General features: G+C 35.6%; 1 protein-coding gene across 6 annotated transcripts in view; it reads right to left on the bottom strand.

Moving 5' to 3' along the window:
- SGCG (sarcoglycan gamma) overlaps positions 1-22,539 on the bottom strand; it is a 136,511-nt gene that overhangs the window by 51,189 nt on the left and 62,783 nt on the right. For 4 of the 6 annotated variants that reach the window (XM_068671628.1, XM_068671618.1, XM_068671661.1 and 1 more), the window contains one exon: positions 13,600-13,797. In XM_068671628.1, coding sequence (XP_068527729.1) covers positions 13,600-13,794 — 195 coding nt within the window. In that variant the 5' untranslated portion in view covers positions 13,795-13,797. The remainder of the gene's footprint in view (positions 1-13,599; positions 13,798-22,539) is intronic. The other 2 variants (XM_068671639.1, XM_068671655.1) reach the window with 1 other exon arrangement.

Below are 22,539 nucleotides of genomic sequence, written 5' to 3'. Positions count from 1 at the left end.
CATCTCATGCCTTTTCCCATGAGGTGAAAACAGACTATATTAAACTTCATTAGTTGTTAACACAGTTTTCTTATTTTTCTTGGAATATAGGGAACTAAGTAAACAGTATATTATAGAGTAAGCTAAAAAAAAAAAAAAAAAAGACTGACAAATTTGAAATCTAAGAAGGTAGAGGAAGAAGTAGCAATCAGGGAAAATTATAAACTCTTGGGTGACAATTTCTATACTGACTTTGGCATTGCCAAGAGACAAAAAGCTGCAACTGATGCTGAGAAAGTAAATTTTGCAACTTACTCTGCACACATTTTCTAATGGACTCAGATTTTTCTCTAATGTATATTCCAAAAACGCTGTACAGACAAAAGAATATTTGACATCAAGAATAATACACCACATGGCAAAATTTAACATTTTAATTTACTTATATTTTTATGTTCTTATTTTCCATAAATCCAGACATACCACTCAGGATTACTTTGCATAAGTGCTCGAATATGTACCATTTTCTTCATCAAATATTTCATTTAGGCATTAGCACAATGCTCACATTCTTACATGTTTGAGTAAGAGCCTCATCATCCATTCTCATCATCTGGCCATGGGGAAAATTCTATTATTTCCCTTTGATAATAGGTAAAATGAAGTTACACGGAATGTAAAAGAGACAGATTTAGTATGAACAGGTACCGTAATGTACTGAGATGCAATGATAAGTTCCATAAAAAGGAAGAGTATAATGGTAACACATTATGTTCTTTAAAAAACCTTTCTGCTTCTTACGTTACCACTCAGGAGAAGCCAATTATAATTTACTCAGTATTGTGACTTCCTCAGTGATGAGTAACCTTGATGCTTTCCATCTCAAGGATTTGATTGTGTTCCTCTTCAAATCCTTGGATAAAAATATTTTATTGACGTGAGGAAAAGGTCCAAATGTAAGTTAGATGCATGCTTTGATACAGTTATACAATAAACTATTGATTAGGGAAAAACGTGCTTCATTAACCATAGCAGATGTATAGTAAGTCTGGACTCCTGCTGTCCTGATGCTGGTGACTGTCACTGATTGAGTGTGCTGACCCTTAGCCCTACACACCGCTGTGTGTAACACCCTGAGACTCCTATGTTTTCCAATTACTAAAAGCTCACAGCAAGGCAGGGACTGAGATGTATAGAAGATGGGGATGAAAAGGTACTTCTCTGTAGACACTGAGCAGATTTTGCTCGCCCTGCAAGTTTACTGTTGTGGGAAGTGCCGGCACCTACCAAAACCTTTCAAAGTAAAGATACAATTTAGCAACAGTGTTCAGAAAGGTGTGACCAGTTATTTATTTCAAAACTGGCAGATTCTAATTGGAACAAGAGGAAGCCTTCCAGAAGCCTTTTTCATCATTTGAAAATGCTCCTATAGAGGTAAGCACTTGTAGAAACAGAGCCAAGGGATTCTATAATAAATTCAAGCTCTGAATGGGTTCAAGCCTCTTAAAAGGTCAGCAAAAGGCTCTTTGATTTGGAAATCACAGTTTAAAGCATAGTTGACCTCTATTCATCCAATTACATACATCAGATACTCCAAAGTTCCTAAAATAATTAGCTACCACTATTAGAATATTAGATAAGACTCATGGTGCTATGGAACATTTGCATGGGAGGGCCATCTTGGATGGGCTATCATTGTCTTAGACTCCGCAACGTGACAAATGTGAAATAATTTTCCTCTGAAAAAGGGGAAAGCAGTTCTGTTCTCCACAAAGTATGTCCAGGAGAGGTTCAGGTTGGAAATTAGGAGACATTTCTTCTCAGAAAGCATAGTCAGGCACTGGAATAGGTTGCCCAGGGAGGTGGTGGAGTGACTGTTTTTGGGGTTGTTTAAGGAAAGGTTGGACATAGTCTAGGGGGTGACATTAGTAGTAGGGGTATGGTTGGACCAAATAATCTTGGACGTCTTTTCCAACCTTAATGATTCTGTGATTCCATGTTAAGTCTAGCTAATAGGTTGAAGGAGGTGATTCTTCCCCTTTCCTATCATGACACCCCACTTGGAGAAATGTGGAGTAATGCATTCATCTCTGGTGCACACAGCATATTAAAGATGTGGATCTGTTCAAGTGGATCCAAAGGATGGCCACAAAGATGATAAGATGGCTGGACCACCTCTCCTATGAAGAAAACCTGAGAAAGTTGGGGTTATTTAGCCTGGAGAAGAGAAGGTTTGTGAGTGACCTTTATAGCAGCCTTTCAATACCTAAGGGGGCCTACAGAAATGATGGGGTTTATCAGGGAGTGTAGTGACAGAACGAGGGATAATGGTATTAAACTAAAAAGAGTGTGGTTTTAGATTAGAAATTAGAAAGGAATTCTTTACTGAGAGGGTAGTGAGGTACCTGAACAGTTTCCCAGAGAAGCTGGAGGTGCCCCATCCCTGGAGGTGTTCAAGGCCAGGTTGGATGGGGCTTTGAGCAACCTGGTGTAGTGGGAGGTGTCCCTGCCCATGGCAGGAGGTTGAAATTAGATGATCTTTAAGATGATCTTTTTCCAACCCAAACTATTTTATGATTCTATAATTCCATAATTCTATGATTATATGACCAAAAAAGTCACATGGAATGTGATGCACATTGCTGTGGGACTATCAAGAGGGGAAAAAAGCAGCTCTAGGGCTCTTGCACCCACACCAATTTGCTCTCAGGCAGCTGAGCAACATACAGACTATAGCTTACGGATTCAAAAGAGCATCAAATATATATTCAGGATTTATCTCCCAAGCCAACATAATAATGCAGAGGTCTGCTGTTTGGGGTACTTGGCCCTTAAAAATGAGATGAGGCATAAGGAATATTCATTCAATTTATGCCGAGTGTTTCTTGTCACCTAAATTCAATCAGTATCCATAACTTGCATTTTCCTACCAATGTAGAAACTGACATACATGGGGACTCACTACTCTTGGTCAACCACTACTCTTATTACATCGTATCGTATCGTATCGTATCGTATCGTATCGTATCGTATCGTATCGTATCGTATCGTATCGTATCGTATCGTATCGTATCGTATTGTATCGTATCGTATCATCACAGTTTCTGCACTTTCTCAGAATGTTAGTCTCAACTGAAGTCCTCAAACTCCTCTAACAATGGAAATTAAACTTTTGATCTATGTAACAGCTAAGAGCTGCACAGGAAGTTGCGTATTCTCCTCTTTTGGGAAGAAATCAGATACAGAAAAAACAAGCAACACTAAAATCTTTAAGTTAAATCAGACAGTAGTTTAGACATGCACTCATCTCAACTATAAGTGGTTCCTGTTTCACAACTTAATAGCATATTTGATCTGTAATACCAGTTCCTTGAATATTTCAAATTTTCTGAGTATTAGAAGTCCACACATACTGTAGGTGCTGATTGAAACTGATAATTATATTAACTTCAGAGTAGATTGGATGCATTATTTCAATTCAGGTAAACACCTTGTCTTATAGGATACTTGCATCCTACTTTTAGGTCAACCCAGGGAAAGACTTTGGCAAGTTCTGACTCAAACATCATTTGTTGTGCCCCAAAGGTAGTTCAATTAATGGCTTTATAGATCCAGCTTTCACTGCAGTATTTCTTCCAGCTATTACTATTTAGAGAACTTGCTTTGCAAACAAGAGCGTACTGTTTCATTGAGATAATAGGGCTTTGGGTAGAGATTGTTAAAGAGCAATCAGCAAAAACAGGACTGGTAATGAATCTGATGAAACTCTCTGTTTGACTTACAATATCTATTTTGGAGCTAAGTACGTGCTTGGTATAATAACATTACTGATACCTCATCTCATTTTCTATTGCAAGGACTCTATTTCCTGAGCTCAGACAGAGAAGGTTATCCAATTCCTGTTCTCAGATGACAATACTGTCTTTTTTGTCAAAGATATTGGTCAAATCAGAACAGTTAGCAACAGCAAGCATTCCTGGTATAGAAGTTAATCTCACCTGGCCAGCAAAGGGCTAGATAAGTCCTGAAACACCACTCCCTGATATGGTTAGAATGATTGCAGGTAATATTCCCTTGTCTAGAAAAGTAGATGGCCACTCCAAACTCAACAGTTTTGTACAGAAATGGCTATGAAAGATGCCAAAAACATTTTCTTATTTTTGATGAAGTTTTTTTTTATAAAATAAAGCGAAAGCTTTAGGACAATTTGTATATTTCCCAACACAGTTAATGAGGAGTTATAAAAACATTTACATTTTAATTTTATATTATTTAAATTATATTTATACTTTGTCAAATTACATTTTCCCACTGCTGTATGTATACAGAAATATGTATTTGGAAAAGTTTAGTAAGCAGTCAGTACAGGTACATATTATGCTATTTAAGTGTGGAGAAGTATGAATTCTCATTATCACTTTGCTTGAGCAGACACTGAGGCACAGACAAGTGTTTTAACTGCAAGAGATTTCAAAAGCTAAAAAATAAATTATTTCTTCGAAATATATGAGACCATTGTAAGATGTACACAGAATACATATGGAGATGCTACCTGGATTCTTAGTGAAAGGAAAGAATTCTGGACAACTTGAGTAAAAAATGATCAGACAAAACACGTAAGGTAAATTTGGGGCCATTAGTATGAGGATCTGATACAGACCTGTGGAAGGCTTTTGAGAAACCAAGAATATAATGGCTTTCTGTTTATTTCTGTGGACATGACAGGCAGGTTTCTTTAAGTGAATGAAAAACAATGGAAAACATACATTAAATAAACAAGAACGGAACAAATTGTGGGAGTGGTCATCTACTCCTTGAGTTTACAGATTTGGGGATTTGTAAAAACAATGGTAAGGCTACTAGTAAAATCTTAATTACATACCTAAATATCTTCAAAAACCATGTAAAGATATCATAGAAAACCACTGTTTTCTTGTTTCTTTGTACCAAAGGCAAAAAAAAAAAAAAGAAAAAAAAAAGAAGTGTACAGCTTAGTCATAGGCTATTGTACAATTCTGAAGAATTATATATTCAATTCTTTGTTTTCTACATAATGGTCCTCCATAAAATAAAATAAAATGTATAATTTAAACAAATATACATAGGCAGCCATCATTTGGGAACAGTGATTACATTTCTGTCTCACTGATCTTTGCTGGAGCTCAGTAGGCTCAGGTCATTTTAACATTGGACTCAAAACAGACATGTCCTAAGAGTCCCACACTGAAAAATAGCAATTGAGAAACTGCAGAGTGAATGTTTCTGATCAGATGGTGGGATTTCATGCATTCTCCTGAAGAAGGTGGTGGCTCAAGGCTTGGACAGGTGTACACTTTGCTGGGTTAAAAAATGGCTGGGTGTCTGAGCCCAAAGAGTTGTGGTAATGGAGTTAAATCTACTTGGAGGCCAGTCACTAGAGGTCACTTAGATATCCACTGTCTCACAGAGACAGTGGGAATGGCTGTGGTCTGGTTGGAGGCAAAATATATTTAATTTAATGGAAAAATGCAAAACACAACTCTTCAGGATTGTTCAGAATAGAAACTATGGAATATTATTGTTCTGACTTGAGAATTTTTTAGTAAAAGGATGAAAATTTGTGAATAATTAACTACGTTTGCTTTTGCTTGATTATTAAAAAATGTGGCATCTTCAAAATGACAACTAATTCCATGGAGTATACACTGTTAATGATGAAATTTGTGGAAAGGCTGTTCAGATTCATTAGTATATGTCTCTGCAGTGAAGGAGAACTCTTGCCATGAGTGTTTTTTACTCTACATTTTATTGCTGATAGTCAGGTTTTAAATGTTCTAAATGATTGGTCACCTACAATTTAATATGGCATGCTATTGCACAGCCTAGTAAGTCAGAAAGTGTTACTTGATTTTCAGTTAAAAATTTCCTTTCTTAATGCATCATATTTCTAGTTTCATATTGTGCAAATTTCCTTAAATGATCCTCTCCTTTATAAGTGTCTGAACTTATCAAGTACTTAAATAGTTGCTTAAAGAAGTATTTAAATATATAATAAGTTAATTTATTTCTAAATGCATGTAATATTCATAGATCTAGACTGGTATCATTGTCAGCTAACTAATGAACAGATGTATGTTTTATTTAGTAAAATAATATAAAGTTACCTCTTTGACATTTTCTCATGCCATTAAACTTCAAAAAGTAATGAAAAATCAAATTTAGTACTTAATTTACATTGATTATTAATTGCACATAGGAACCCAAGAAAATTAGCAAAATGGTACATCAGGGAAAAAAATTTTGGGGTACATATATATGGGTAGAGTAGTCATTAACTGAGACAAAAGAGGAAAATACATGTGAATGATATTTGGAAAACACTGTATTTGTCAGGACAATTGCTGTAGCTGGACAGTTTATTCCAGTCCCAGCAATACGTGTGCATGAAAGAGAAACTGGAAGACCACTCTCTAATCAAAAAGTACAGAGACCTTCCCAATTCTCATTGCCTATGTCTGTATGTCCAGGTGAAGAGCAGATATGAGAGCATGTAAAATTTGCCCTGTCCTTAGGAAGAACCATGGTTAGAATATGCATTGATGGACTGGACATCATGTGCTTGGCCTCCATATACCAAGTTAATTCCAGTCATAATAAGGTGATCCACAGATTGTTCTAAGGCTTAGTATTTGGGCTTGACTTTCCACTCGTTAGTGACTCAGACACAGGTAAGGTTTAACATGCAGGAGAGCATGAGACTGGGTGCACATTCAAGTCATGTTTAACTGACAATGCAGCTAAAGTAATAAAGACCTTTCTGCCCCTCTTACTTGCACTGAGCTTGAAGTTTTGTAGCAGAGAAAAACCTGTGCTACATGCCAAACTCCAGTCTGGAGAAAGGCAACTAGTTATCCTGGGGAGCACATTTGTTTCATGATTCTGTCCTTATCAACCTGAAATAGAGCAGGGTTCTCTTGGCCTTTCTTATTCCATGAAACCGTAATAGCTGGGCATTTGTGAAAACCCATGTAACCATGTGTTTCTCCATCAGTTGCTAAAAAGAATCAGAAATACTCTTTGGCACACAACTGTTCCTGGCATTATGGTAAAGCAGCATCACATGAATGATATAATTGAATTAAGTCTTCACTGATTATAGTGTAGACACAATGGATCAGTACCAAGGGTGAAGTTCTGAATACCAATTCTATATGTGACAGCAGAGTAGGAAAGCTGAAGACGGTTGTATTCAGGAGAAAATGTGAACTTAGTCTCATGAACCTTGTTTTATCTAAGGACTATAAAGGTATGGGAAAAGTAAAAATGTGAAAAGAAAAAAAAATGTCATAAAAAATGTCAAAAAATATGTATTGATCTGCCACCATGCAAGCAAAAGATTATAGTTGTTAAATCGTATCAGTTACATAACAAACTGAGAAGCTAAATTTCTCTTGTTAATGCCTCATGCTAAGCAGCTAATCTTTGTAAAGCTTTCTGATGCTACAAATCTATAAAGCATTGTTATTCAGATTAGCTTAACACTGTCCAACTTCCCCAAGTTATTTTCCAGTCATGCAGCCTTCTAGAGCTGTGTTAGCATTGAATTGGTATGTTGGGCAATTATTATTCGGGATTTTAAAATAATTTAAGAATGAAATTCCAACCTACAGATCCTCAAAAGTCCTGCTCGCTTGTCCAACAGATCTAGAAATATTAATATAAACACAATCAAAATCCCATAAGTAACTATCTTATGAATAAAGTCTACAGGGATAAAGAGTGGCAATGTATTGATGTCCTTTTACATAAGAACAAGTAGTTGCAGGAGTTAACTGGGATGTTGCACTCCCAGATTAAAATTCCTCCTTTCCCTGGGAAAATCTGTTTTCATATCTTCTTCCATAGATCCATGCTCTATTCAACATATTATAATACATTTCCTGTTATGAATTTTATAAACTCTTTTTCTACTTTGTTTTTCTAGTTTTCTTCATATAAATTCATTAAATAGTAATTGGAACAGAAGCTACAACAGAAGCCTCTGTCTCCAAGATAAGTGCCATCATCATCTGACAGTTAAATCAAGTGTTATCTCTAGCCCAACAAAAATTAAATTATTCCATATAAATTAAAAGTTTAAATTAGAAAGACTGACAGATGCCCGATTTTGTAGGCTATACCACAGTAAGGAGTTGAAAAAGAACAATGAGAGTAAAGGATATTCTTATATTCAATATATTCAGTATTTTCCTAGTTAAGTATTTTAGGATCTGATAGGATCTACAAGGATGAATTTTAATCTCATATGACAGCACCTAACCCATTAAGTGATGGCCTTAAAATTAAAATGTTATAAGCTAGGAGTCAGTGGATCATTTTAAAATTGCACAATCATTTTTATCAATTACAAAACAACAAAGTAAAAGAGGAAACTAACACATATTTTTCCCATGAAGCATTTCTTTTCTGCTTCTCAGAAGCATAAGATATATTAAAAAATGATTTTTTTTTTGTGTAAAATCACTAGTATAATACAATTAAAAGAAAAAAAAAAACACAACATGATATTCTCTCTTGGCAACATCAGATGGACAAGCACAAGATAAAACTTCTAAAAACCAAAAATTAACCTATATTTTGTCAATATCACTCTTCTACTGGAGGGCTCAAAACTGGAGGCAGTGTTGTACGTGTGCTTTAATGAGTGCTGAGTAAAGGGGGGATAATCATTTCCCTCAGTCTCTGGCTCTGCCCCTGCTCACACAGGATCTGTTGGCTTTGTTGCTGCCCAGAAACCCCAAGGCAGGTAGAACTACATGTACAGGCTATCTTCCAAGCCTGATCATCCAGTCAATTTTTTAACCCATCTGGTTGCGCATCATGTGGGCAACTAGGATACAATAATATTGTGTAAGAATGTTGAAAGCCTTGCTAAATTCAAGGTAAATGACATACAGTACCCTCCCCTCATCTATAAATCCGGACATTTTATCATAGATGTAATCACATTGGTCAGTCATCATCAACCTTTACTAAATCTATGCTTACTGTTCTCATTTACCCTCTTCTCTTTCATGCACCTTGAAATGTCTTCCAAGAGGACTTGCTCTACCATTTTCACAGGAACTGAAGTGGGATTGAGCAGCTTGTAATTCCCTAGGCTGTTCATTGGACTTTTTTTTTTTTGGGGAGGGGGGGGGGGGGGAGAGTGGATGGGGAGACAAGCAACACTTGTCTTCTTCCAGTTATCAGGGATCTCTGCAGTCTCCATAAAATTTCAAACATGAGTTTGTAAGGCCATCAGACAGTTCTCTCTGCACCCATGGAGACAGATGAGCTGGTCCCATAGGGTTATGTAGGCTGAGGTCTTTCAAACAATCGCTGATTCTGCCCTCATGCACTGCTAGTAGTTCTCCTTTCTCTAAGCAGAGGCCTGGGAGAACTTGCTGGTGAAGACAGAGGCAAAGAAAATAATGAGCACCTCAGCCTTGTCTGCGTCTGCTGTTATTAACTTACCTGTCCCGTTTGGTAATGGACACACATTTTCCTTGTTCTTGTACTACTAATGCAACAGAACAAGCCCTTGATGATCCCTGAAAGTCTCAAACAAATCGGAGCTTTGGCTTTGCTGACACATGAAGCCTGATACATTTGCTTGCCCAGTCAATGTTTCTAAATTTCTTCTTGGAAGCCTGTCCCTGCTTCCAACTATTCTATATTGCTTTTTGCATTGGAGCTCCATCATGAGTACACTGTCTACCTAAGCCTGACTACTTAATCTTCCTGAATTTCAGGACAGATCATTCCTGCATTTGAAGGATGTTGTCCTTAAACATCAGTAAGTTTTCCTGAGTAACTTCATCCTTCAGATCTGCCTCCCTTGGGATTCTGTCTCCCACATGGAATAAACCAAATCTGCACCACTGAAGTCCAGGGTCTGTACTCTGCTACTCTCCTTCCTCACTCCCTTCAAGATCTTGAATTCCACTATTTCACAAATACTGCCATTGATTACCACACTTCCCTAGATCTACTTTGTTCATGAGTATCAGCTCCTACTGTGGGTTGCCTCTAGTTGGCCCATCCAGTATCCATAATCATCAGTTATTCCAGTTACCATCAAGAAACCTTGACTGCTTCTATCCTGCCATATTCGTCCTTTCAGGAGCTGTCAGGGATGTTTAAGTCCCCCTTTTCAGAACTATCAGACCCCTCAGAATCACTCACGTCTTCTGACATCCTGGTCCTGTTGCAGCCCCAAATTCCTTAGGATTCTTAGTTTTTAAACTCTTATGACTATCAGTCCCCTTTAGTTCTCAGAAAGCCTCAATACATAAAAAATGAAATCTGGAATTTCCGTTTCATGAGCAATTTTGATATGTTATGACCATGGGAAAACACCACCAACACCACCAACAAAACAACAACCACCTGCAGTTTTTTACAACTTTCTAATTTTCATGCAGTTCCAGTTTTTAAATTGTTCTATTTCACCTTATTCACCAAGCTCAAGGCATAAATACTTAATCCTGTCTTCTCTAAAGCAGATGAATATAAAGAATTCATAGCTTACTTCCCTCATCTCCCTAAATAACTTGAGACCCTGTTCCCCCAAACTCCGGGAGAGAAAATGAAAAAAAGAGTAAGCCATATCTGATACTCATAAATCAATCTGCACAACCTGGAGATACTCATATACTATGGAATTGGAGCACTATGAGAAAAGGAATACATTCTATGTTCACGTTGTTCCCTTTTAGCCTAGTTTTTATGAAATTGAATGAAATTCTGTTCAGTGTAGTGATGCTTATTAAATTCTGAAGGCCTCTCAAACAATGGAGTTCAGAAAAGTCTCTGTCTTTCATCATCCTTCTAAATTTCTACAAGAAGATTAAAATCTATTCATCTTGCAGCATGTCTATGTCTGGTCCGTGTTCTCCTTTATCAGCTTAGCTTGTTTGCTAGTATTTATCACACTGTCTGTTTTCTGGGGGGGCGTTGAGACAAAAGATGTATCCATGAATTAATTCTATGCCAAAGCCATAGAACTCTGTTTTGCCATAGAACTCTACATTGACAAAGCCAATGCAAACTCTGTTCAGAGTTCCATTATTATTTTTATCTGTATCTATATCTATTAATGGAGATAATGTATGATCATATGATGTTTGTATATTCTAAAGTATATTAGTAAAATACCTTTTTAAATACTCCTCATGTATGTGTTTTTTTTTCTCTTCTAAATATGTTTATCAACCTTAGAAAGAATAATACAGCTTGTTCCTGATATTATTTTACAGAGAAACAGTTAAAATTTTGTTTGGTATTAATCTGATATTTTTAACAGAGATGACATTTAAATGTATTTTTTAAAACTAGGACGGAATACTTCTTTAAGTATATGTTAAAAACAAAGTATCTATTATTATAATTAAGCATAATAAGTAGTATAATGTCTACACAGTATACCTGGAATACATAATAAATATAAAAAGTATCATCACAGCTAACAGACTAATATTTGCCAAATAACTGATGACTGCATAGGATATTTCACAATTACTTTTAACCTCTTCCCAATAATGAGAATGTTTAGTTGGGTAAGTATTGGGTATATATTAATCAACTTATTTCTTAGATAGCAAATACCATTTGTGGGTAGAACTCAAGAACAATAAAAAACAGTTTCTGAAAATATACTGCTACCCTTCTTTTTCTAATGGTTAACCAAAAATTGGAGGCATAAAAGCTTATTTTCATCAGGAAAATCATGTGATCATAGCATTGGTGACTTCTATGACTGTTACCTTCACTCTTTACAAACGGTATTTCCTTAGACACAGGAAAGGACTGTGATGCTTCGATTATACTTCCAGACTTGAACAAGCAATACATGTATGCTTGTTCAAGTTATGCTACCTATTATGTTCTATACTCTTAGTATACCCTACAGTCTTTCTTGGACTTTTCTTAGAGGCTAACAGCACTTCTCTGGATGTTATTTCTGGTATCATCTGAGTTGCTTCTTATCTTGACAAGATACTAAAACAATTTTCCATTTCTTAATGGTGTTGCACATACTTTTGCCAAGAATTGTGACACACACCTGTACTTTGCCCAGCTCTTACTCTTGTTCTAGAACTGAGTTTGGTAGTTCCCTAGAATTAACCCCTATAGAGGACAGCATTGCAGTTAAGTCACTATTTCACTGTCAGAGTATGTCAGGAATACAGATTTTTTAACAGAGAATTAAGAAAATCCTTATAGCCATGGCATGCACAGTCCATCCATCAGGAGAGTATAAGCCTGCAGTACTTGAGTTGTTATTAAACCGCTCTTGTTGCAATGGCATAAGGATGTTGTGCTTCAGCAGTTTGACCCATTTAGTGCCTTCTTCACAGACACCTAGTAGGAGACAGTGGTTCCTGAAAGTGGAGTTTCTGATACTATTCTGTTAGTCCTGACTGATGTTAGAGAAGAAACACCCAGTTTCATACAGAGAAACCAAGCCAACAGAAACAGATTTAAAAACTGCTTAAAAATATCAGCCACACAGAAAACTATTTTAACAATTATTCATATTTCCTGTGATTCATGATATGCAGACACTAAGTGCTCATCTTTCATGTGAACTGCATAACAGAAAAATTATATGTGATCTAAGATGTTCCACACTGTAATTTCTATGGCAGTAACACTGTTGAAAAGAAATTATGTGGGGGAAGAAACTTGATGGAAATTCAAGCAGCAGTACATATTAGCAAGTAGCACTTAAAATTAACCTATTTTCTTTATAGTAAGAGAATGCAAAGTATAGAAATGCTTCTGTGAAGTTCTAATACCCTCCATTTAGTGACAGAGGTGTAACAATGATAGATCGTGGCAATTTTCTTCAATAGCAGGGCAGAGCTGTAGGAATTAACTATTATTGTTTTTCTTGTAACTAGTTTACTCATATCATCTCTATATCACAGCTGCTTATTAGGGACAAATTAGCTCTTTGATATTCACTGATGCATTTTATTGCATTCTGACTAAAGCTATATCTTGCAGATTTCTGTAAGTTACCCCTTAATCTACTACACACAAAATTGCATTATAAATATTAAAACACATATGGCAGTGGAAAGTTATTACATTTTTTTCCTGAATAATACATCTGTTTAGCCTCAGGCATGAAGTAATAATAATTACCTCTGAGCTTTAATTAATTGGTCAAATAAATTGTTAAATTTTAGATGCTGATAAACAAGAGAATTAAACTAAGAAAAAAAACAGCACCTGAGAGCAATCTTTTAACACTAGTCGATTCTAGTGTATAAGAGAAAATGACAGCACATGTTTATAAAATATAAACTAAACAGACTACAATAGAACAATAAAATACATTCTCTTCACAGTAGTTAGAACTCACTTCAATAAAAGGTATCAACAACCTCAATATTTTGAAAATTAATGCTAATAAAGAAATTACAGATCAATAGATATGTTCAAAGATAAACCACACATATATATATGTCAACCCAAGTACAAATTACAATTAATAAGAAACAGAAAAGCTGAGGTACATATGAAATAAAGGAAATGGTGAGGCAGGAAAAGAGAATATGTAAAGAATGGAAAATTTAAAAGGACACTTACTGGAGAAAACCACATCACTTTAAGAATCCAAATTGTCAAAGAAAAATTCACAACTAGGATGATTAGCAGTAGAAGAACAAACAGGTAGAGGCAACGCTTTCTCCATCCATAAATTCCAATTTTGTAGACATACTCATTCTTTGGCCTCTCTAGGCTAGTGCCTGGTGTTGTTGTAGTGTATTGTTCACGTACCATCTGCTGTGTAAGAAAAAAAAAAAGAGACTGCTTAGTTACTTGAGTTAAATTATGTATATAAAAAACAAGGAAAATATGAAGACATAGTTACAATAGCAACTTACTAGAAACCAGAAACTGTTACAAAGTTTTAGCTGGAAAGCATTTTCATCTGCTCTCATTAAAATTACAGTTACATCTTATTTTTTGGCACAATGTAATATATGTTCAATATGTGAAATGTATTAATAACTATTTTTAGGAGGCTCAAAGTTATTCTATATAGAATGGTAACAGTATTCTCCAATTTTTCATAACATTCTGAATCTCCCTTCACAAAATATTTAATAGGATTATATCTGCAGCTCACAGAACAAAATTATTGGACTGTAAAAATACTGTTAGATGTGTTAGAAGTGCTTTGCAAGTACAGGTTTAAAACACTTCTACATAATCTTTCCTCAATTCAGTAAAAAAATGCGGTTTCTTTGTGTTGCAAAACTTAACTGTGTAACACTGGAATGACAAAATATATTAAGCTTCAGAATCTATATGTAAAGAAAAAAAATAGTTCTTAATAATGTAAAGGAAATAATGATTTCTTAATTTATTAGATGTTCACAAAGACATATTAACAGTGAAAACATTATATACTTTTATTTAGTTTATACGACTTTAAATTACAAGTCTTAAAGAAGCAGTTTTTGAATTTAAAGAAATCTTACCAGACAATGCTTCCTTAAACCATAAAGATATCCACTAATTTCCACCTTTACAGCACAGAGATCACCAACAATTCAAAACATTCATTAAAGCTTACATTTCAGACATGAGAATAAAACCTCAGCAGCTGAAGCTGCTTATCAAGAACAGCAGTGGGTAACATCTGTCCCATTTCCACTGCTATAAAATGAAAAAGCAAACAAACAACCATGGATTTCAAAATGAAAATAGGGACTGTAAGTTCAGGTATTTCCTATGAGCCAGGAATATTCGCAGGCATCTTACATCCAAAAATGGGTCAACTTTACTACAATGTAATGTTTCCAGATGCAAGTGCCTTTAGACAGGTTCCACACCAGGTCTATTCTCAATTCTGAACTTATTCCTGGGAATTAGATCACTGTGCTCTGCACACACACTTTTCAAAATGTGATCAAATTGCATCCTTGCACAGCTGCTGAATTACTCTGTCATTAAAGAAGCTCCGTTGTAGTCTCCTGCAGAGGCATCCTGTGTCTGTAACAAGCCTGAGGCTCCCAATACTGACCCTCATATTTAGAAATACATTATCTTTAGTTTATATAGCTTCCTATCAAGCTATAAGCCAGATAACAAAACATGAGTTTACAACTAAACATAAGTTTATGCAATCTCTGTACACGTGCTTTGTTCATCTTTTTTGTGCATTTCCTTCAAAAATATTTCAAAATTATAATTTGTTGTTTATCCATATTAAAAATGAGACTTATCATCAGAACTTCATAATGTAACTGTTACTGCCTTTATAGTATAATATTCTCATTAATTTGTTGTTGCTGCTATCAGTCACAGTTGCTTATGATACTGTGCAGAAAAATGCTTACTTTGCAGAAACTACTGAAAGTTGTATAATGATCAGTGGACAATCACAGATTCTGAAATAACTTTGTTTAACATTACTGCAAAACACTGTTGACTTACAGGATGGTACTTAATATTTACCAAGTGAACTACACTTGCTTAAAGCTACCAGATTATATTATTCCATGTATTATTCAAGCATTCAAGCACCCAGTACTGGTAATAGGAGGTAATAGGATCCTGTTCATATATGAGTTCCTTTTTTTTTTTTTTTTTTTTTTTTTTTACTGTTGTCCCACTAATCATTGTATAACAAACCAAGTCATTAACACTGAGGTAGCCTTCTATGTTAAGCTTACTTTACCATGCTCTGCCAAGTAAAACAAATTGGGACATTTATACATATGACAGACTACATAAAATACTTAGAAAAACCTTTATCCTTACTTTCAGGCAGTTCTCTCCTGAAAACTGTAACTTAGAGGACAAGATGTGTTTAACTGTAATCTGGTGACATTTATTTGGAGAAATAAGCGGCATGGTTTTTGCTCAGATTATAGTACCCTGCAAAAGTCCTATCCTAACATATATACATATATACATATATATAATGTAAATATCCTAACACAGGATATATCCCTATATATAATAGTATATATCTCTATATATAATATAAATATCCTAACACGGGGATATCCTAACGTCCTCTGAGTTGCTTTTGCTTCCTTTAGCACACATATGTGGTAAATGCCGGTATAACAAGAAACAAGACAGATGACAGCTACAGAAATTTCTGTAGTAATGTAAGCCCCTTTCACAAGACAGACTGCTTATTTTTTGAGGAGAAAAAAAATAAAATCTGCTTCTAAGAATACTTAGAGGGTTATTTCAATGGGGCTGTGAGAAAATGTGTCATTCTTTAGAAACTGCAAAATCCCATGAAGTTAGCTGAGCTTTCAACAACAAATCTCTAGGTATGACATCTATGCTTTTCCTGTTTCTAGTGTTGCTGTCCGTTACATCCTCAAGATAAATTTCTCAGCAAAAACACAATTGGATAATGAATAAATTAATTCTTGGCTCTTCACATTCTTATACCAGTCTCACCACAGTGGTCTCTGAGGTTGAGATTCATCTCACCATGTTAGAGATCAGTAATTTAGCTTTCAATATCTGAGCCAGTCAACTTGTACTCCTTTTATGATCCATGGAGATAAATTTACCCCTGCTGGGAATTATTTATCTAACTTTAGATGTGTATTTCACACCTCCAATGAACTGCACCTTAAACATGGTTAACTTCTCTCCATAAAAGGAGAAATAAAGAGCCTGGAATGACTTATTTATTTATATGTACACACCTACATGCTTTAGACATTAGTATTTGGTCAGATTAATTCCAACCGGAATGATTTCCAGAAGCATGTAATTTAACAAGAAGATAGGATTCCTTCGATTCCTGTTTTCTTCTGCTCTGTTTTTACTCTGTTGTAAAATGTTTATTGTGTGAGTGTGTGTGTGGGTTATACATAATGTATTATGTACTGCTGTTTAATGAGGCAAAGTTAAAATCCATTATGCATTTCACCAAAAAAACTATGAGTTTTGTGATTGCTTTCAGCCCTTCAGAAATTCTACAGGGGACATCTCCCAGTGCAGCTCTGTTCCCTCCACAAATTATTTTTTCCTGACAGAAAACAGTTCTGTTGTTCCTGAGCATTACTACTTCTGAAAATTGCTTTGGTCCCAGCAAATGGTTAATGCAGGCCTAGACAACTGCCTGCTTTGAAAAATATACAACTTTCCTAGTTAATATAATATTTCATGATTTCTAAAAGAACTAGTACCAAGCAATTGAAACTGAAACCCTTTAGGAATTAATAATGTTGGACTTTTTTTTTTTTTTTTTTTTTTGAAGGATAAACAGATTTGGGTTTTTGTGATGACTGATGATATTACCAATTTATACATTCCAGAGCTGAAATTACGTAGGAGAATACTCTTAGACCTGCATGGAGAAATCAGAGAGAAATTTTTTTATAGCTCAGTGCTGTTTTACAGATCTGGGCTGAAAGGAAAAGCCTTAGACAAGGATATCTTATAGTTGGTTGGTGAAGTCCAACAAAATTCAAGACTCTTAGAAGGTAAACAATAGGCATTTAGTACTATGATGAAGAATGTGATTTTTAAATGGAATAACCATGAAACTGAACGCCAGTTGTGCAGGAGTACACTAAACAGATACCTAGAAAGAAATGGTGACTTAGACACTTGAGTGTACACAAGTCAGTTGGAGAACCAAGCAGTTTAAAAAAATGAGCAATGACTTTGTTAACTATTATCTTTTATACTCTTCTACAAGGAAGCAGCACATTGTGATGAACTACAGAGTAAAGTGGTCTTGGCAACCTATATCGCTGATAAAATGGTAATTCAGTTTCAAAATGAAAATTCTGACATAATTCAAATGGGTGATGAAAGTATGAATTATTTGGATCATGTCAGATGACATTAGCATAATAATGTCAGTCTTCTGTTTAATGGGAAGTGGAATTTCTCAGTGTTCCTACACTTGGGCCCACCTGAACAGAAGTTAAATAGGATTACAGTCAAACATTTGCATACTCCTTACAGATTTTTGTCTATGCAGAAATAATTCATGGGATCTAGCTCTACAGTGATAGGTTACTATTTGGAAGTATTTTCCAATACTTTCACCTGTTTTACTGGAACCCATTTTTATGTGATTACTTCTTATCCACTTGCTGATTTAAAACAGATAATGAATGGTAATTAACTGCCAAAAGATTTGTCATAGATTTTAAATGATAGATATAAAATGTTGCTAACCTGGACGTTGCTGATATTCTGACCATGTGAGATTTTCTCATGTTTTCAGAGGTTACTTAAAAGTGCTGCATGCAATGCACAACATTCATGCTTGTGGGAATATGTGTATGAGCTGCAGATGAAACATTTGTATATTCTTTACACTGTGCTACTAAAGGTGCCCTCTGAAGATGTGTAGCCATGAAAGAACATTTCCTTGGACCTATTCCACACATTTTTCAAGGAAGATTTGCAAATGGACCTCTGTGTTTACATGATTCTGTGGTCCGGGATTTTTTTACATTAATCCCTAGATACTGAAAGCCTGTCCATCACTAATGCTGCCATTGGTTTCAGGTTAGTTTGGACCTCAAGTTCAAGAAGATATTCTGACAGATCTGGAATATTCAGTTACGACAGCTGTCTTTTGAAGAAGGAATTTACAAACTTATCTGTAAGCCTGCTTGGGAAAGCAAGCATGAGTAGAAACTTGTTAATCCTATTATTTTCAGGAATTATATGTAATGATTATTGAAGCTAAAATACTGTTTCAATTAAAATAAGAAATCACAGGGGTTTTTATTTCAACTAAAAAAATATATATAAATGCGTTTTCACTGTTTTTATTCACAAATGGCTGCTGTTTTCTTGAACAAAGTTCTCCTTAATATTTGGTTCAAATCTGTATTGCTATAGTACTTTATCATACTGTCATGAAGCAACTAATAAAAATAAACAATTAGAAAGCAAATTTTAATTGATTAATAATATAAACAACTGTAATTCCATTAATGATTATACAATTATTAGCATTTTCTGTCTTTGGACTGTTTCTAACTGTACTGGGGCTTTCAGCAAAGAGATAAAAAGCATTTGAGATACTCTTTTAAGTCAGAGTTAAGAAGAAACACTGATGCTCACGTTATATAGATTCTTTTGAAAAGGAACTTCAGTCATCAGTACTTCTACTCTTCAGTTTTTACCTGAAGCATATTCATTCACATGCAAGAAAATTCAGAGTGCGTGTGTGGATGAAAGAGGTGATAGAGTGCTAAACTAAAACAGATCAGTAGAAACACCATTTGAATCATTTTAACCTTCCCTGAATTCTTTTGTCATTATAAATGAACAGTAAGCTGAAATAAAACCACCTGTCAACTCAGACAAGTGAGAACTACTTATACAGTCTGCATATAGTGTCTTCATGGAACATTATCTTCATTAATGTTTTCATATAATGCATCAAGCTAGAAGGGTGTTATTATATAGTATGAACATCAGAAGTACATTAAGACTCTGACTTCACAATTTGGTGGCATTCAGGCAGGCAATAAAAGGCAACCTATTTAGAGACCTTTTGTCTTTGCTGGAGACAGAAGCAGTCCACTGACTAAGCAATAGGAAACAGATGCTGCTGTAGTATTTTTCTACCAGAGGAAAAACAGTTGACCCAAACCTGTTGTTCAAAGAAAATATAGGAAGGATCAAGAACTCGTGGAATCCATATGGAAAACTTTCAAGTTAAATTCAGAAAGGCAGGGAAAACTCAAACTCTCATGACTAGATGAAAATTTTCTAATTCAACTCTCCATCATTCCAATATCATATATTCAATCTTGTCCAACTCTGCTTTGCTTAGATTTGCATATTATATAGTATATTACAGATTGAATTGTAAACTAGTAACATCAGCTAAAAAGAGATGAATCCCTGCAGTGTAATTTGTTGAAACCAGCAGAGAAATTCATATGACCTCATTAACTATTTGCATACCCCACAGTGCAAATTTACATAATAACCACAAGATGGTCACAATTAACAGCTTTGCACATTTTAAGTACTACTGTAATAGCTGAAAGGTAGTCACAGCATAGGTTGAAGTGCTATATTAGAAATTATCATTTGTCTAATGTCTGTACTTTTCAATCTCATTTACAGTATTCATGATACTTCCTTTAGAATTAAATGACTAAGCAAGCAAAACTACTAGACAGATTCAACTGAAAACTAGATTTTTTTTTTTCCAGGTTCTAGAATACAAACAGGACCAAGTCCAAACAGGACTCCTTTACTATTCTTTTACATTTAACCTGCTGGAGTTTTCACAGAATCACTGAATCCCAGAATTGTAGGGGTTGGAAGGGAACTCAGGAGATCATCGGGTCCAACCTCCCTGCCAAAGCAGGTTCCCTAGAGCAGGCTGCCTAGGCAGGCGTCCAGATGGGCCTTGAATATCTCCAGAGAAGGAGACTCCACAACCACCCTGGACAGCCTGTCCCAGTGCTCCGTCACCCTCACCATGAAGAAGTTCTTTCTCATGTTGGTGCGGAACTTCTTGTGCTCTATCTTGTGGCCATTGCCCCTTGTCCTGTCCCCACAAACCACTGAAAAGAGGTTGGCCCAATACCTCTGTCTCCCACACTTAAGATGTTTGTAAACATTGATGAGATCCCCTCTCAGTCTTCTCAAGGCTGAACTTGAGAACCAGGTATCTCATCCTTTCCTCATAGGAAGATGCTCCAGGCTCTGTATCATCTCTGTGGTCTCTGCTGGACTCTTTCCAGGAGATCCCTGTATTTTTTGTACTGGGGAGCCCAGAACTGGACACAGTACTCCAGGTAAGGCCTGACCAGGGCAGAGTAGAGGGGGAAGATCACCTCCCTTGACCTGCTGGCCAGGCTCCTTTTAATGCACACCGGGTCCTTGTTTGATCCTTGTTTTCCCCATTTGATACAACTAACATATTATTATGAGTACCTTCCTACGTTTATTATCTTCTCTTGTCCTGATTTTTAGCTCTGCTGGTTTACCTTCTTCTAGGTCCTTCCAATGTCTTAAGTATGTATTTACCTTGAGCATCTAATACAATACTTTGAAATAGTCACCATGTAAAATTTTCTTTCTTTTTAACAAGTTGCTTTATGTTGCATCCCTTTTTAAAGTTAGGAACAATGACTAAGATTCTTTGGCTGTGGCTGCTCCATCAAAGTTATTTGCTCCATCATCAATGTGGCCGGTGTTAAAATACACTCCTTAACAAGAAAAAAATCTTGTCCACGGATCAGAATTAAGTCAGGAAATGTCTCTGCTTCTTGAGAAACTGCTCCTGAAAACAGTCATTGATGGGATTGAAAACTGTATATTGGACCTAACTATGACATTTACACATAGAAGTAAAAGACAAAGTAGTTTTTTTCTCATATTGTTTCTGATCTACTACAGGTTTCCTAAATATTGATACTAGGTATAAATTATCACTAAAGGTATGTAACTTGCATCCAAGTGACTTGCTGACCAGCAGGTGCAACTACTTTTGATACAGACTTGCATAAAGTGAAGGAATTACTGGTGCTATAGCTGCATTCAGAGTGAAGAAATGTGCTACTCTTTTACATCTTTGTGAAAATTCTAGATATATGTCTCCAACAGATCTGACAGCTGGCCGTAGCAGTTGGATTTGGTAAGAAAGGAAGGAGAAAAGATACAATAACCATCTATATGGAACAGAGTTTAAAATGTGGTTCTGTTGTAGTCATAGAGAAATATTTTATTCTGATTCACTTAACTAAGATTCTATGCTTAATGAGATGTTCTGCCTCTAGCACAAAAATATACTGCATTTCCTAGATCTGCTGAAAGTTTCATTCTACTTTAATGTTACTAACATATATATAAATGGTAAGATGCTGATTTCCAGTTTAATATACCAACTTAAATCTTCTTTAACATGATTTCACTCTCCTAATCCTCCCCCCACTTCAGGACTGTAATCATGAAGTTTGTTGTCTATGCCAAGATGCTGCTTGGTTTAACTAACATAATTGATGATAGGGCAGAATTGCCTTTGTTTTGTAGGGAAGGAACTTGTTTCTGTGAATGCTGACTCTACTTGCAACCTGTCTAGGACATTAAGAAGTTAAAAAAATGGACAGGTCAGCTAAAACACCATATGCAGAACTTCCCCCACACCCTCCTCTTTCTTCCTCCACTCCTAATAGAGTACTATTTTAATTTAAGATGCTTCTACTGTCTTGCAAATTGACATGGAAGAAGATTAAGACACTCCAGCTCGAAGTAACAGCTAAGCATGCAGAATCATTGTCGTGATACTCCAGTATCAGTAGTGTTGTTCCCAACAACAGAACATGCTTATACACTGGCACTGTCTCTTCAGCAGGAATATGCCACCTGTGCAGCTTCCAGGAATTTTGCAACCTGTTTGGTACTCCATGAATACTTCTAGTCATATTTTAGGGAAATATTATTTATTGGACAACTATTCAAAAGAACATCAAGCTAGATGTCATCAGTGGGGCAAATTTTAGAAAACAGAAATTAAGAATTCTTGTCCTAAAGTATTTGCCCAATATGTGA

This window comes from Anas acuta, chromosome 1, assembly GCF_963932015.1.
Source record: "Anas acuta chromosome 1, bAnaAcu1.1, whole genome shotgun sequence".
Lineage (NCBI taxonomy): Eukaryota > Metazoa > Chordata > Aves > Anseriformes > Anatidae > Anas > Anas acuta.
The sequence above is the reverse complement of the archived record's forward strand: the minus strand, read 5'-3'. Positions and strand labels throughout refer to the sequence as shown.